The 16,189-nt window shown below is 37.1% G+C and overlaps 1 protein-coding gene across 2 annotated transcripts in view; it reads left to right on the top strand.

Moving 5' to 3' along the window:
- Prkg2 (protein kinase cGMP-dependent 2) overlaps window positions 1-10,598 on the top strand; it is a 101,538-nt gene extending 90,940 nt beyond the window's left edge. For both annotated transcript variants that reach the window (XM_046458525.2, XM_046458543.2), the window contains exons 18-19: window positions 6,373-6,439; window positions 7,958-10,598. In XM_046458525.2, the coding sequence (XP_046314481.2) occupies window positions 6,373-6,439; window positions 7,958-8,053 (163 nt within the window). In that variant the 3' untranslated portion in view covers window positions 8,054-10,598. The remainder of the gene's footprint in view (window positions 1-6,372; window positions 6,440-7,957) is intronic.
- Window positions 10,599-16,189: the final 5,591 nt, after the last annotated feature.

Here is a 16,189-nt window from a genome sequence, read left to right as displayed (position 1 = left end):
TATGGTTCTGAAAAAAAATGAAAAAGAAGGTTTATTGCTTTGTTAGTAAAGGAGAAACACAGGGGACTCCTGTCCCAAAGTCTGTGATTCTGCTCAACAGCAGGAACAGGGGACTTTTAAAGAGGTGATTCAAAGGCTACATTCCATTCCATGTGTTCTCTGTTGGAGTTATACTTCATTTGTTAATTTTGGAGACAGTCATTTCTGACATCTTCTGGTACCATCCCCAAAGTCTGGATTACTTCATTCCTATGGTGAGTGTGTACCCAAGGACAGATTAACTCTGTCTAGGAGGGGGAAGAAAGGTAACCCTGTTGCCCCAGAGATTAGGGAAGGGGAGAGACTAGGGAGGAGCAGGGAGAGAGGAAGTGAAAGAAATGTCCATTTAAAAAATGCTCTGCAGTGGCAGAGCAACAAGGGTTTTATTCAAAGCATAAAGTGGACCACTGTTACATTTCCCCACTGTCAATTTCTACATTCCATTTCTGTGGAAAAATGGGAGAGCACATCTCCAAACTGCTTCCTGCTGAAAGGGGGCAAAGTTGGGGTAAGTAACCCAAAGTACTTATTCTGTATCAGGTTGGCCGTGGACAGTTAAGGGCATTCAGCATCAGAGCAGTCCAGAGTTCCACAGTGGCAGATGGCAGGTAACTGGACATAGGGCAGAGATCATGCTAAGACACCAATAAACAATACAGCAAAGTATTACTTTTTTGTAAATAATTAGCACAAAAATACTTAGTATTTCAGCAAGTCTCTGAAAACCATGAGGATGGTATCACAATCTTATCAGTGAAAAGCAGATCAAGTTCATCAATGTAGGAGGTTAGGAAGATTTGTGGGTCTATGAAATCAGACTCAAATTAACTCAGGACAACTTTGCAACTCTTGTGATCATTATTATTAGGCACTGTCACACAAGAACCCTTTCTTTATAGCCTCCAGATTTACTTACTTTTGGTAGAGCTGACATAAGAGTACATCTTAAGTTACATTTTAAAAAAAACAAAACATTGTTTTTCCTTTTAAATGTCCATGTAGGACTGTGCTTTTAGTATATATTCTCCTGTCAGGTGTTTAAGACCAAGTTGGTCAAAACTAACCTTCTTCCTATCTCAATTAAGAGTCAGCTGAGATTCCTCAAAGATCACACTTGGGGACGTATGTGAAGCCTCCTGGCTCCTTTAGCTTTCCTCTACTAGTGGTGCCACCTGCCAGGATAAGTCAGGGTCCTGCTGACCATATGTGGCTTCTCTTGGAAGCACCAGGAACAGTTCCTTCTCCAGTGATCCTCCTCTTTGCAGAACTTACACTAGTTGGCTTCCTGTGCTCTAGGGTCCTGTCCATCTCCCTAATCAGCAGATCAGGTGACTCACCAGAGTTGCAGGGCCCAGAGAGGTCCCATCATTCTCTGCATCCTATCTGACCTTAGAGGGGCAAGGGCCAAAATATTGGCTGTTTTTGTCTTGGCCCTTTTTCTTCCTTGACTTTGGTCTTCAAGTTTTTGGTTTTTAACATCCAAAAAGCCAGTTTCACCAGTCTTAAAGAGGGAGTAACAGATTATAAGTTCAATATCTATAATTTTACATAGACTTCTTTCATTTAATTAGGGTTAGTATTAGTACTGGAAGTCATCATTATATACTATCTGTCCTGATGGTTTATCATCTCAAATTAACTCAGGTTTTTTAATTTTGTTTTTTTTTTTTTTTAGAAGCAGTACCTCTGCAAAACACTAACAGGCAACAGTTATAAAGTTTACAAGGAAAATACAAAGTGAAATTAACAAAGAAAAAAAACATATTCAGTTTGTGTAGAGCTATGAACCAAGAAAAGACTTTTATGATCTTGAACCTTTACTTAGTTATATATTATATCCCCTGTTTGAGATCACAGTAATCTTTACAATAAAATTCAATCTTTTGAACACAACTTTAAATGAGCTGAAATCTAGCCTATTTTGGAGCCATTCTAACATGGACTAAGGTGGGAAGCAGAGCCTTATCTCAGGTAAGGCAGAGCTCTTCACAAATAACACAATACAACATTACATCTGAAACATGAATCAAAGAAATGCTGAGAGAGTTTTTAACTTTCTTTTTGTGGAAAAAATGGCAGAATGCTTCCATGTTTTACAGTGTCACTTTTAAACAGATCAGGATCTCCTTGTTACCTTCCAAAAATGTATTTAAATTCCAATTTCAGTGTGAAGAGTAACACAAAATTTTATATATATAAAACTTATTGACAATAGGTTATTTTATCCAGCTATAGAACATCAAATGACATGAATAAATACCAACCAAATCCAAGACTTTTGGATACAAATCGAAGATTTTGCTACAGATTATTTTAGTTTGGATAACACCAAATTGGCAAAGTGCTCTCCTAAGCTTTACATTTAACCAAATTTAAAGTACAACTTAGAATCCAGAGTGGACAGTAACAATAATTACAGTCTGCATGGATTAACAAAAATCAAAAGATAGTTTTAAATCTCTTATACATTTAGGAAATAGTGTTAATGAATCAGAAACTGACTTGGTTGAAGCAAACAGATATAAGACAGGTCTTCAAATGACAGTGTGGCCATTCTATGTCAAACACAATGTATAAAAGAGAGCACTTATTGGTTATCTTGCCTGTAAACTTATATAAACTTTCATTTTATAAACTTTTACATTACACTCAGACAGATATAGTTCTCAGATGCATACATATACCTAGTAATGTTTTGAGTGTCAACAATAGTGTCATAATCTAAATAATAGTTTTTTGTTAAACCAGTTACAAAGTAATCATTTAAGAATTTAAAATAGGTACAGACCCTAATTCCTTTAAGGCTTAATTTCTCCAAGTAATAAAACCTAACAAATGTAAGAAAATTATCTCAATAGATAAGAACAAATCAATGTTTCAGATTTTGCTTCATATCATTACATTAAAGTTTAAATAACTTTGTATTAATTATAGCCAATTAAACACAAACATAAACATTATAAGATTTACCTTTTGCAAATCTTCTTCGACTTACTAAAACATTCACCACTACTTTATATCCTTAGTTTTTCTTTCATCTTGGACTTCAGCACAAAATATATTACTTTACCTATCAGACAAAATACTTTCTCATCCAGAAACATTTCTTTTACCTTCTAATTTTCCATACCTATAACTTTCTTTTCTCTTTTCTAGTTTTGAACCCTTCCTTAAATTCATATTCTGAAATGAACTATTTTAGTCAGTTTTTTGTTGCTGTGACTAAAAGATCTGACCAAAACAATTGTAGAGGAGGAAAAGTTTATTTAAAGGCTCATAGTTTCAGAGGTCTTAGTCCATAGAAGGCTGGCTCCATTCTTTGGGGCTTGAGGTGAGGCAGGACAACATGGAAGAAATGTGTGGCAGAGGGAAGCAGCTCACATTGTGATCAGAAAGTAGAGAAGGAGACTCTACTTGGCAGACAGAAATATATACCCAAAGCCCACTCCTCAATTCCCACCTCCTCCAGCCACACCCCACCACTGCAGTTACCACTCAGTTAATCCCTATCAGGGGATTAATTCACTGATTGAGTTAAGACTCTTACAAACCAATCATTTCTGAACCTTGTTACATTGTCTAACACTTGAGCTTTTGGGGGGATACCACATCTAAACCATAACACATACCTTATGAATGTTATCTGTGTATTTAATTTATACAACAAATTTTATCCTGGGAGGAGGTGGACAGTCCAGTGTATACTAATAAAAAAAAAAAAACAGGCTTAATCTTTTTCCTCATAGGTTGTATTTAAAAGGTTGGAACACAGGATTCTTTTGAGCCTGACCTGTTTCTGTTATCATTATCACAGTGTCATCAACTTTTAGTGAGTTCCCCACTGTCAGTTGTACCCAGAGGATCCTTTGGGACATTTTTGCTACACTAGGCATATTGATATACAATGCATCCTTTTCTTTGGTCTTCCTTGAAGATCTCTTTGCAGAGGATGCCTTCAAAACACAGGTTGGCCTTCTTTTATGTCTTTTTCTTATCTGGGTGCAGTTATTTATTCTGCCAGTCTCCCCAGCCATTTTAGTTTGATGGGCTACTATTATAGCAAGAATTGCTCTGCCCCAGTGATGAATATCCCCTGTCCAAATGGGGTGTTCTGTTAGATTTTAAAAGAGGAGACTAGTCCTGTCCCTAGGTCATAAACTGACAGTGCTGGAATCTACTGCACATTTTTTGTGGCCAGCAGCCTTCACCTCCCATGGGCAAAATAGGGCTGAAAGGAAGGGCAGTTTCTCTTTGGACATTTTTCTACAGCTCAGGCAGATTTTATGGGATTTTTTTACCCAGATTAGGGCTAGTGTCCTTGACCACATGAGATGATCTATGCCTGAAAAACAGTGTGGGGAGTGCCAGCACTGGGTGTCAAAGATTTAAATCTTTTTAAAACCCTTTTTCTGGTATCTTGCTCTCCTTGCACACCAGAAGCAGTGCCTTTGGGCACCTTCAACTTAGTTCCTGATGGTTCAGATCCCTATCATGCAACTGCATAAATGCCTGTATATACAGAATCTCTTTCATAAACTTTATCCCTGACAGACAAACTACAAAGTCAAGATTGTATAATAATCCAGAAAAACCATTAAAGGGCCAGTAAACTGTCTTTCTCTTAGTCTTACACCTGTAGGTGGCCCATTCAGTCAAGATCTCTCTACTCAAGAGACTACAGGTAAGATCAATGCAGCATGGCTCTTGTCTTAAAGGGCCAGTAATAGACCAAAAAATCAGACAGAAAAAAGGATCACCGAAACCAGGGCTGTCAGAATGGAACCTTTAAAATAGACAGACCCACACATACAAATTTCTTTCACTTACTTTACTTTTGACAGACCAACTTCAACTGTAAGATTGTATAATAATCCAGAAAGCTATTCAAAAGCCAGATCATTACAATAAAACATTATCATAGACTTATACCACTATCAGTCCTTTCTTCAACTCACTTTACCTCTGACAGACCAACTCCAGTTGCAAGATTGTACAATAAAGAAACACAGAGAGGAGCCCCAAAACCATGGCCGATAGATGGGAACCTTGAAATTGACCAGCCAAGATCTTTTCCAAGAGATTACCTGTAGAATCAATGTGGTACTGGCCAAGTCTTAAAAGAGGCAGTAGCAGATTCAAATAAAACAGATAAGCGGAGGGAATTCTCAATCCTAAGGCCAAGAAACAGATGAGAACCTAGAACAGATCAGAAGGGAGTACATATCCCTAGGTTCTAGAGTCCATTTTAACTGTGACTCCTACATCAGTGGCACCACAAATGTCCCCAGAAGGAAGGACCAGATGTTCCCACAAAAAATGAACCAAGTATATAAAATCAAGGGGCTCAGCATGCACAGCCGAAGACTTACCAAATGGCCAAAGTTGTTGACACTATCCTGAGTTCAGTTTCCTTCTTCTCAAAGTAGACCATGATGGAGCAACCTGTACTGTTTAGGGAGAGGAGATGGGAATTGCCTGAAGCAAAAGGAGCTTTGGCAGCTGGTGGGACATTCCTCTGGTCCCTCCCTTTACTCACAGGAATGGCTCCTCTGTTCAAACTCACAGGTCTCCTAACTCTCCTGAAGTTGACTCTCAACAAGTTCACCAACACCGTGACTCCTCAGCATGGAAGTGTTGGGTTCCTTAGAGAAGCAGGCCTGACCAAGAAAGCTGGAATGGTAGCTGCTCTCAGGTCCCATCTGGGTGGCCAAATTTGTTGCTAAAAGCTCAGTCCTTGTCCCTGATGCCAATCTGAAATAAGGACATGGTTTTGAGAAAAAGGAAATAGAAGGTTTATTGCTTTGCCAGCAAAGGTGAAACACAGGGGACTCCTGTCCCTATGTCTGTGATTTTGCCCATCATCAAGAACAGGGGGATTTTAAAGAGGTGATTCAAAGGCTAAAGAGTCAATGAGATCAATCATATAGTGGAAGCACTGAGCTTAGCTAGAAGCAAAGGCAGTTATTTCATGGTATAGGAAAAAAGGTAACACAGAATCTGGTGGGCATTGTGGAAAGGTTTTGTGTGTCTGTATATGTGTGTGTGTGTGTATCTTTTTTTTGTTGTTGTTGTTGTTTTGCTTCAGTTTTCTCACTGAAATAAGAAGCAGGGACATCTGGAGGATGAGAATTGGAAGATTCTGGAAATTTGGAGAGAGTATAAAGGGAAATCTGGATGATACTTGGGTTGTATTACCTTCTCACATGTATTTAATTTAGCCAGATCAAACAACCAGCATGGATTTTCCTCTGGCGGCTTGTAACTGCCCTGTTGCAGACAGATAGCTGGAAACGAAAGGAATTGACAAGTAATATCCCCCTTCTCATTTCTCAGGTGGTTAAATGGTTTTAATTGGGAAGGACTGAAAGCACGGAATCTCCCATCACCCTTACGAAGAGAGGTATGGTGTTTACTATATTACTTATTTTTTTCCTGAGGATTTATTTTTGTAAACAGATTTTAGGGGTGGGTGTGCATAGGCATGCACACACATGCGCACAGATACATAACAGTTTAGGTGGTTTTTGACAGTAATTTTGATCAGAGGGACTAACTACTGTTTCCTATTTGACCAGCATTAGCTGTCCTCTCAGGAACTGTTTACATGTCAGTGCCACCCAAGTCCCAAGGTACTCGATGTTCATCAGGCTAACAGATGGAATATCATTTCTGTAATAGTTACCTTTAAAATTTTGTATTGTATTTATATCATCTGGTGCTGCTGCATGCCATTAAAAATGTAATTATAACGGAATCCAGAAGAAGTATTTGTGCTATCACAGAAATTTCTGTTGTCACAGAAATTTTTAAAAATATGTTAAAATTCAAAGCACTTAATTATAAAGAAAGATAAATAATAAAGTTTAACAGCAAAAAAACCATTTTATATTAAGATGAATTTTATAGGAAAATGGAAATGGAGGGAGAAAAGTGATGTAATATTTCTGACTTTTAAAATTGGTTTATCAAACTTCAGTGATCACTAAAGTACAGTAGACTTGTTTAAAGGAGTAAAGTAACAATAACATTTTATCTGGAAATGACAATATTTACAACATACTAGAAATTGCATTCTCCACAACTATGAAAACTTACATGACAATTTAGTAATCAGTCTGCAAATGTGCAAAGAGAAATAGCCTTTCGCAATTGTTTCAGAGACAACACTAGCAAAATGATAACAGGGCATTAACCTGGGAAAGTCTTTCTTCCACCCAAGTCAGCTTATGTTCTGCTTCCTCTAGGACTACACTGTCCAAACTGCGTACTACTAGACAATGAATGATCCCCCCACCTGGCCCCCAAGCTCCAACACATTATGATGATCATTAACTATATTTTTAATGATATTTTAATCTGATTCATCAGTTGGGCACTGTATAATTTGTCTGAAAGAAAAGAATTAGAAACTACCTGATTTGCAAACTAATTTAGTGCCAGAGACATTTTATTCTTTCAACAGGATCACTAATATTTTGAATTGTCCCTTTGGCATCATGGATACCCGATAGGGATGAATTAACCATATGAAAATTCAAGATTGGCAAAAAACTTAAGTAGAAGAAAGACTCTGACAAACTTTGACTTTTACATATTTGCTTTTAAAATATTTTTCAATTTGATAAAATCATAGGTATTATTTCTGTTACTTTTTCTTTAGAAAGTAATTCCTCATGCCAGGTAGCAACTAATGAATATAAGCCACTGACCACCGATCATTTGCTTCTTAAGAAAAAAATCTCAGTAAGCTGAGACTGTGACTCAATGATGATATTTGGCCCATATTTTCTTAATGTGTTCTTTACAAGTGGTTGTGGCATTGAATTAGTGTTCAGGTAGAAAAAAGATCACCTGGGTGCAATAGCATGCTTAATCAACATTATTATTCTCACCTTTGTCGTAAAACTTTCTATATTAGCTCAGTGGACCTATAGATCACAGCTACTTTGACAAGTATCCTCCTGAAAAGGGAGTGCCTCCAGATGAGCTGTCCGGCTGGGATAAGGACTTCTAACAGAAGACAAGATGATTATTGCCTATACGGAAGAGGACAATAAGGATCAAAAATCTGACACTGATTATTTCTGTCTTCAAAGTATTACAATATCTTTTGGAAGACCATTAGGGAAAAGAAATCCCTGTGCAGGAGGTGGAGGAGAGTGGTATGGATGTGGTTCTGAATGATAATGTCTCATTTAGATGCTGTGAATTATTCATGTATTCCATTCTATGCTTGTGTCAAATGCTGAAGGCCATCCCCTGCCCCTTTTCCACAATCAAACCATTTTTGTTGAAGTAGCATAGTTTTCTCTGAAATCTACTGCTCCTTCCCAGTCATACTCTTCTCTTTTGAGTCATAATAAGGGCTTAACAAGGGCCTTGCCCTTGAGCAACTAAGTTCTGCAAGTAAGAGGAAGAATCTGAGTAAATTTTGGAAGATTTCCGCAGCTCTCAACAACTCTATGTAGGCATGGTGGCATCTTAAAAGGTGTTATGTAAAAATCTTGGTAATCAATAGTTCTTGACTTCTTTCAGCCTAGAAATACACAAATATGCTTCTGAAACTAGTCTGGAAACTGTGAGTGTGAGTATTAGAGAGTGATACTCCATAAAGTAAATAAGTCAATTTATCCATTATATTCTATTGAGAAACTTAGAAAAATTAAACAAAGCAAAACTATTTTTCTTTCTCCTGTGACCAGCTATGAATGATACCTCAGAGATTTTCAAAAACTCTGCTAAAAGTGGTTATAATTTATGGTTAAATGAGGACCTTTAGAAAGGTTTTATCTGCTAAAATGTTTTCACTACCAAAGTAGAAAATATATTAAAATGAAATCATGAAAGCTTTTCCTCCCTGTTAGAGATAAAGGAGAATATATTCCAATAGGTAAAGTTATGGACTCTTTGAAACTCTGAGCTATTTTGGTCAATTCTGTCAGTGTTGCTATTAATAAACCAAAAAGGGATAGAGTGGCTACCATTAATTTTTAATGAGAAACCTATTAGCAAATGTTGATGCTTTGCAATCTCTGAGGAGTTAATGACTCTTTTTAAAGACATTTGAGTCCTGGATGTGTTTATAATTACATGCCATTGAAGAAGTCATAGGATTTTAGAAGTAAAAGAATACCTACTACTGGTTGCAGTGGCTCCTGCCTGTAACACCAGTGACTTGTGAGGCTGAGGCAGGAGGATTGCAAGTTTGAGGCCAGTCTCAACAACTTAGCAAGACCCTGTCTCCACCAATTAAAAAAAATGTGCCTCAAAATAAAATAAAAATGAACCTAGGGATGTAGCTCAGTGGTAGAGTAACCCTGTGTTGTATCCCCAGTACTGCAAAAACAAAGCAAAATGAAATGAAAGAACACCTAGCATCTGGCCTCTTCCTGCCTCCTCCTGGAAATCTTCCAAATAATGATTAGAATATTTTCAATAATGTTGGATACTAGTATCTAAGAACATCACTAGTAAGTGAATGTTTATAGGGATTGACCATGATCACTTTATTTCCACTTTTTAAAATGGATGGGAAGCAGAGCTTTCTCTGTAGTTTTTTTTTTTTCTTTCAGTCTGACAGAGTGCAAATGATATCCAAATTCCAGCATTATTCAAGTTTCTGGTTATATTTTTATATTATAATAGTCTATGTGAAACACAACCTCCACCTGTTCTGCACACCTGTTTCATCATCCAGAGAAAGTCAGTTATATGCTTCCTGAAGACTTTAACCTGATAAGTGAGGCCCAATCCAAGAAAGTGCATCCTTAACAAATCAGATTTCCACACTTACAGTCCTTTTGCTGAACCAAAGAGTTTTTGTTTCCTGGAGTAGTATTTTTAAAGATTATGTATTGTACATAGAAAAACCATTTTTAATAGGATTAACATAACCTGCTTAAAGAATTTCTAAAGTTTTTAAAATATTTTTATTTGCATTTGGTTTGTATGTACTATATGTTTTTCCATGTATATATTTTAAAATTACCAACATATACAGGTAGAAAATTTATGTATTGGATGGATATTAAAACTGTACAGTTATAATAGCAATGATATTCTCAAAAGGAGATCAAATGATTGTAACTTAAAAAAACCCTAAGTATATATAGAGATAAAAACCTGTAAGACTACTACAGGTTTATTTTTCCTGTGGTTGGTCATATCATATGTAATTCCCTCATGTGATTTTATTGTGTTTTCTTTAGAGTACTTTATAAAGATGAGGATGTAAGAGATTGAACCATCCTATAATTCCAACTCCACTATTTCCTAGCTGGGTGACCTTGGGGAAATGATTTACTTTTTTGAGTACTAGCTTTCTCACTTGTAGAAAAAAGGCAAAGTAATATTTACTCTAGAAGCTTGCTTTGGGGATTATAAAAAGGTATGTAGAGTCCTTTGCCAGGTATCTGTGAAATAATCAATGTTGCATTGATGGGAGCTATGGTTACTGTCTCTGTGAAAATTAAAGGGGCCTTAATAACCAGTTAGTCCTGAACCTTGTGCATCATTGATGTCTGTATGCAAAATTGTACTGATTAAATCCCATATCTGTCCTTGCTTTTTCTTTGAAGTAAAGATGGTTATCAAACCTTAGTCTATAAAATGAAGGCTTAATCCTCACCAAAATGAAATGCTTTGTTAAGCTGACCTAAATTTTAATTTTTATAAATTAAAGACACATACACACACAGGGAAATACAGAAACTTATCTTCATATATAAACTCATCATATTTCTAACCACTAAATCATTCCTTATCTCTCTTTTCTAGGGTGTAAGGTTAACTTTTCATTCTGACACTTCTTCAATGGGAGCAACTTTTCATAATTGAAGTTTCTTAATCTTTTCTCTAGACATTAAAATGTCTGGGAGGAAGAGAATATCGTAATGAAAATAAAACTTAGAGTAAAAAAAAAAAATCTAGGTTTGAATTCAAGCTCTGCCCAGATTTGCATGACTTTGAACAATAAACCACATCTTTATTCATATAAAATTTGGAAATATACTTTTAAAGTTTTGGAACATTGGACCAGAAGATTATTACTAGCAGATCACTTGATAGTGATCATTTAGAAGTGTATCTACACATGTATTTCTTTTGGCACAAGAATAAATACTTTCTATTACTAGGCATGGTAATAGGAGCAATTACATTCATTATCTCATTTACATAAGATCCAAAAAAATTACAAACACACTGCCTATTGACTGCTCCAAAGCTAAATTTTGGCCTCAGATTCATTTCATTCACAGTTTAGCTGTGATGTTTTTGCTTGGCTTAGTCCCAGATACTATGACTACACCTCAAACAATCCCAACACTTAGTTTTCATTTTCCTAAATTGTTTGGGTCAGGATTTGGACAGAAAAAAGCAAGGATGGTTTGTCACACTGTACCACAATACCTGGGGTATCACATTGAAAGACGGAAAAGCAGGGAGGGAATGTGATTCAAAGACTGGGAGCTAGAACAATCCAAAGGCATGTTCGGGTATATAGTTAGTACCTGGACTGGGATTGCTCAATGACTAGGACTGTAACCTGGTTGCCATCACATGTCCTCTCCATAGCTTGGACTTCACATCATGGCCTCCTTAGAATAGTCAGACTCCTTTTGTGGCAGCATGGGGCTCCAAGAGCAAGTGTTCTAACCAGCAAAGCAGAAGTAGTATCCCATAGGAATTATCCTTTGTCATCTAAAGGTCACATAACATCACTTCTCCCTTGCTCTATGGGGGGAAACATAAATCAACCCAGATTACAGAGGAGGGAACATAGACTGGACTTCTTAGTGAAGAGTATGTCAAAGAACTTGCAAGCAAGTGTTAAAACTGCCACAGTCCACTTTCTTAGCCACACATTGTTTACATTCCTATGATCTTCAAAACAAATTTCATTTCATCCCAAGGGTCTCCATAAAAGCATCCATCCAATTCATATGTGAATGATGCTCCTTGGGTATCATTCCTTGGATATATCCCTTTAGGTCTGAAAACCTATTAAATAAGTAAGCAACTCAACTGCCCCACCACTCCCAAGATTGGTGAAAGGAGTAAGGGATAATTACAACAGATAACTTGCATTCAGAGCCTGGTAAAGGGAGGCACAAAGCAGCCACTAATCTGTCATAATTCTGAAATCTGGCCTGACACATGTTACCATTTCTCTGTTTGAGGCAAATTCCTGCCCACTGTGGATTGTTCTCACAGCTCTGGCTCCATCACCCAGAGTCTTGATTCCACCTTCTGAACTGTTCTTTCTTTTCCATAAGATATAGCCAGTATTTGCAACAGAGTAGACTTCCTAGTCATTCTCCTGCCTATAAAAATTGGATGACAGAAATGCTTCTTTCAAGTTTGCCTGTCCCTGTGTCTCTATTCCACACCAATTCATTTTCTTTAAAAAATTTTGTGAGTTTCCCATGAATGAATTCCTAATCTACTCCATTAGTTATAAGTCACAGACACAAATCTTTTCCATTAAAAATACTGTGAGAAAATTCTAAGATTCTTAGAAGTTCTATTAATTTTTTTAAAGAGAAGGTCTGCATAGCACTTACTTAAGCTTCGAAGATCTGTTTGGGAGGATGTGGTAGACAGCTTCAAAGCTGACATCTAATGATCCCTGCTTATGGTATGCATGCCCTTTATAGTCTCCCTCCCTTGAGTGATAGCTGAATCTCATGACTTTCTTCCAACAATAAGAATACAACAAAAGTGGTGGGCTGTCACTTCCCAAAATAGGTTACAAAGTCACTGTTTCTGTCCTTCCTACTAAGTTGTTAAGGAAAGAAGAACATAAAGTTTGGGGAAACAAGAACAAAGTAGACATACCAGAAAGATTGTATTCTTAAGGCAACATTGGTCTATGGGGAGAGATCAGAACCTATCAGTTCAAACTGGAATATCATTTGTCTTTCAGGTTTGCCAACATTAATCATATAGGTGACCTGCAAGATAAGCTGGTGTACCTTCACATATGCCTGATTTAGGATTTGAAGATGCTAAAGGAGCAATTTGGCTGGAGCTAGAAGAGTCATAGGTCTTGCTGTTGCTCTCCACCAACAAGGGGAACCCCTCAGATCAGCAACAAATACTGCTACTTTTGCAGGGTACAGGGGTGCATACCTGAAATCCCAGGGACTCTACCCCAGAAGTTGAGGCAGGAAGATGACAAATTGGAGGTCAGCTTCAGCAACTTAGCAAGACCCTGCCTCAAAATAAAACATAATATTAACAAAAAAGGGCTGGGGATGTAGCACAGTGGTAGTACACCCCAGTATTGCAAAATCATAATAGTGTAGCTGCTTTTCACATCTCTGCCTTACAGATCTTATGTAGAAATCTTCATGAAAAGGTTTAGCTCAAAAACTACTGAGAGGGGCTAGAGTTGTGGATCAGTGGTGAAGCACTTGCCTAGCATGTATGAGGCACTGGGTTTGATCCTCAGCACACATAAAAATAAACAAATAAAATAAAGGTATTGTGTCCATCTACAACTAAAAATTTATATAAATAAAGTTAAAACATAAATAAAATAAACAAATAAATAAACGGAGAAGGGAATTGTGGGAAACATATCTGGCTTAGTTAAATTAACACAGTACAAATTTGCTCCGTTTTGAAACTCATAATGCATAATGATTCTTATGTAGTTATTTAGTTTGTATTTTTAATTAATAAGATTTGCCTTTTCTCTTTCTACTCAATATTTATCAAAATGTATTTAGGGCTCAAGCCACATAGCTCAATAGAAAGTTGCAATCAGAATTCGTATCAGGTGATTTACAGGTAAGCTCTAAGCTGAATTAGATCCGGAGGCATTTTCAACTGTGGAAGGTCATAAAACCAATATTTTAAAAAATGTAATTGTTGGTTGTTAAATTGAAGATGTACAGTGAAAAGTAACATGAAATATGTTTTGGTAAGTATAAACTTCCTCAGTGAGGGAAAAACAGACATGCATTCAGGGGGGAAAGGAGAAGAAAATATGATGTGATAAAGAAAGAACACTGGCAATTCACCAGCTCTGGAGCCCAAGCACAGCAAATGGGACTTCCATTCTAAGTAGGTGGGAGAAAGCTAGGTGTCACCCTGGAACACGAGTTGACAAGGAGCCAAATCTCTAATCCTGCTATTTAAAATTCAAGGAGATCCTCAGATTGTAAATGGACCATAAAATGCATGATCTGGAACATTGCCCTCATCTGTATTTTGCTTAGACAGCCCTTTTAATGTCTTGTGTTCAGTTTTACATTTAGGAAGGATAGTCAAAATATTAAAGTATGCCAAGAAATACCTAAAAATTAGATCCATGAGTCAAAGCTAAAGAAAGTAAGTCAAAAAATATTTTAAATATGTTTTTTTCTTCGGCAAGGGGTGGGGGACACGGGACCAAAAAGAATAAGGGGAACCTCTTATTCAAACGGGTGATGAATGTGAAGAAAAATACACAATGCATGTCTTAATTGATTCACTCAATAATTATTACTTGAGCACTTATGTTCCAGCCCTTGTTTCAGGTTCTACAATATAGCAGAGAGACAAAAACAATAGTGCTACTATATACTCATATTTTTTAGACAAATGTGTTAACAATGATGATCTCTGTGTACTCTGATCATGAATACTTTTTTATCTCTATTTTTCTAAGTTTTATGCATTGAGTTTGTATTTTGCAGTGAAGAATGAAACCTCCTTTAAAAAATAAATTTGAGGTCCGAGGTTATGGCTCAGTGGTAGCACACTTGCCTATCATGCATGAGGCACTGGGTTCAATCCCCGGCACCACATAAAAATAAACAAATAAAATAAAGGTATTGTGTCCATCTACAACTAAAAAATTATATTAAAAAAATAAATTTGAATCGGAGGAGTAGCCTCACTATCAGAAAGGTCATTGGGGGAAAATAAAAGGAATGTTGAACATTTGTAAATTTCATTACATCAAATCTGTTCATAGGCATCTGACTGCTATAATCTCTCCCAGGCTGCTACAGCAGTAAGCACATTTACTTGAATCTTTGAGTTAAATTTTTATAGAATTTCTGATGACTCTTTACATGTAAGAATGCAAATTAAGTCTTCCACTTGATAGCAGCAGACGATTTGCTTCTTCGGGTACTTTAGGTTGTGTTTTTTTAAAAAATAATTAGTTTTGCTTCTGCCAGATTTCCTATGCCTAGTTTCTCCACCTTCTCCTTCATCCCTAGGCAAAGTAACTCCTGATATCAAATTCTGTCTACTGAATACATGTGAATAAATTAGTTAATTAATTAACTGACTTATTTTCTCAACTAATATTTGTGCAACTACTCTGTACAAATTGTCAGGCACAATTTCAGATGCTGGTGCTTAGCAGTAACTAAAATATGCATCCACAATAAGGCATATATTCTAATTGTCAGAGATTTATAGCAAATCGTTAAACAAAAGAAGGTTAACTCAACATAAAATGTGTGCATAGAAAAAAATTGAATAGTGTATGGTTTGGATATGAGGTATCCACCCAAAGCTCCTGTGTTAATGCAGGAATATTCAGAGGTGAATGTTTGGACTGTGAAAGTTATAATCTGATGAGTTCATTCTAGATTGGACCCATTGGGTGGAAACTATAGGCCAGTGGGGCCTGGCTGGAGGAAGGTCACTAGGGAGTGTGCCCTGGAAGGGTGCATCTTTCTTGTGGCCCCTTTCTCAATCTCTCTCTCTCTCTCCCCACTCTCTCTCTCCCCCATACACTCTCTCTCTCTCCTCCCCCTCCCTCCCTCCTTCCTTTCCCCTCTTCTCTCTCCCTCCCCCCTTTCTCTCTCTCTCTCTCCTTCCTGGCCACCATGAGGTCAGCAGTGCTCCTCCACTGTGTTTTTCCGCCATGATGTTCTGCCTCAGTGTGGTCCCAGAATGATGGACTTGGCTGATCATGAACTAAACACCCAAAACAATGAGGCAAAATAACTTTTCCAGCTCTAAGTTGTTCTTGTCAGGTTTTTTTGGTCACAGAGATGCAAAGTAGTTTAACACAAATAGTATCTGTAGCTTTTCTCATTCTCCTTTGAGCTTCCACCTCCAAGTTAGTGGGGGATAGGGAAGAGAGGGAGTTGAAAGTCTCAACCAGTTTAAAGTTGATCTGATCAAATACCTTAATCATTTC

The sequence above is a fragment of the Marmota monax genome, unplaced genomic scaffold (assembly GCF_021218885.2).
Source record: "Marmota monax isolate L192 unplaced genomic scaffold, Marmota_monax_Labrador192_F-V1.1 WCK01_AAM20220418_F8-fsc00112, whole genome shotgun sequence".
In the NCBI taxonomy this organism is placed as follows: domain Eukaryota; kingdom Metazoa; phylum Chordata; class Mammalia; order Rodentia; family Sciuridae; genus Marmota; species Marmota monax.
This window is presented reverse-complemented; position numbering and strand designations above follow the sequence as displayed.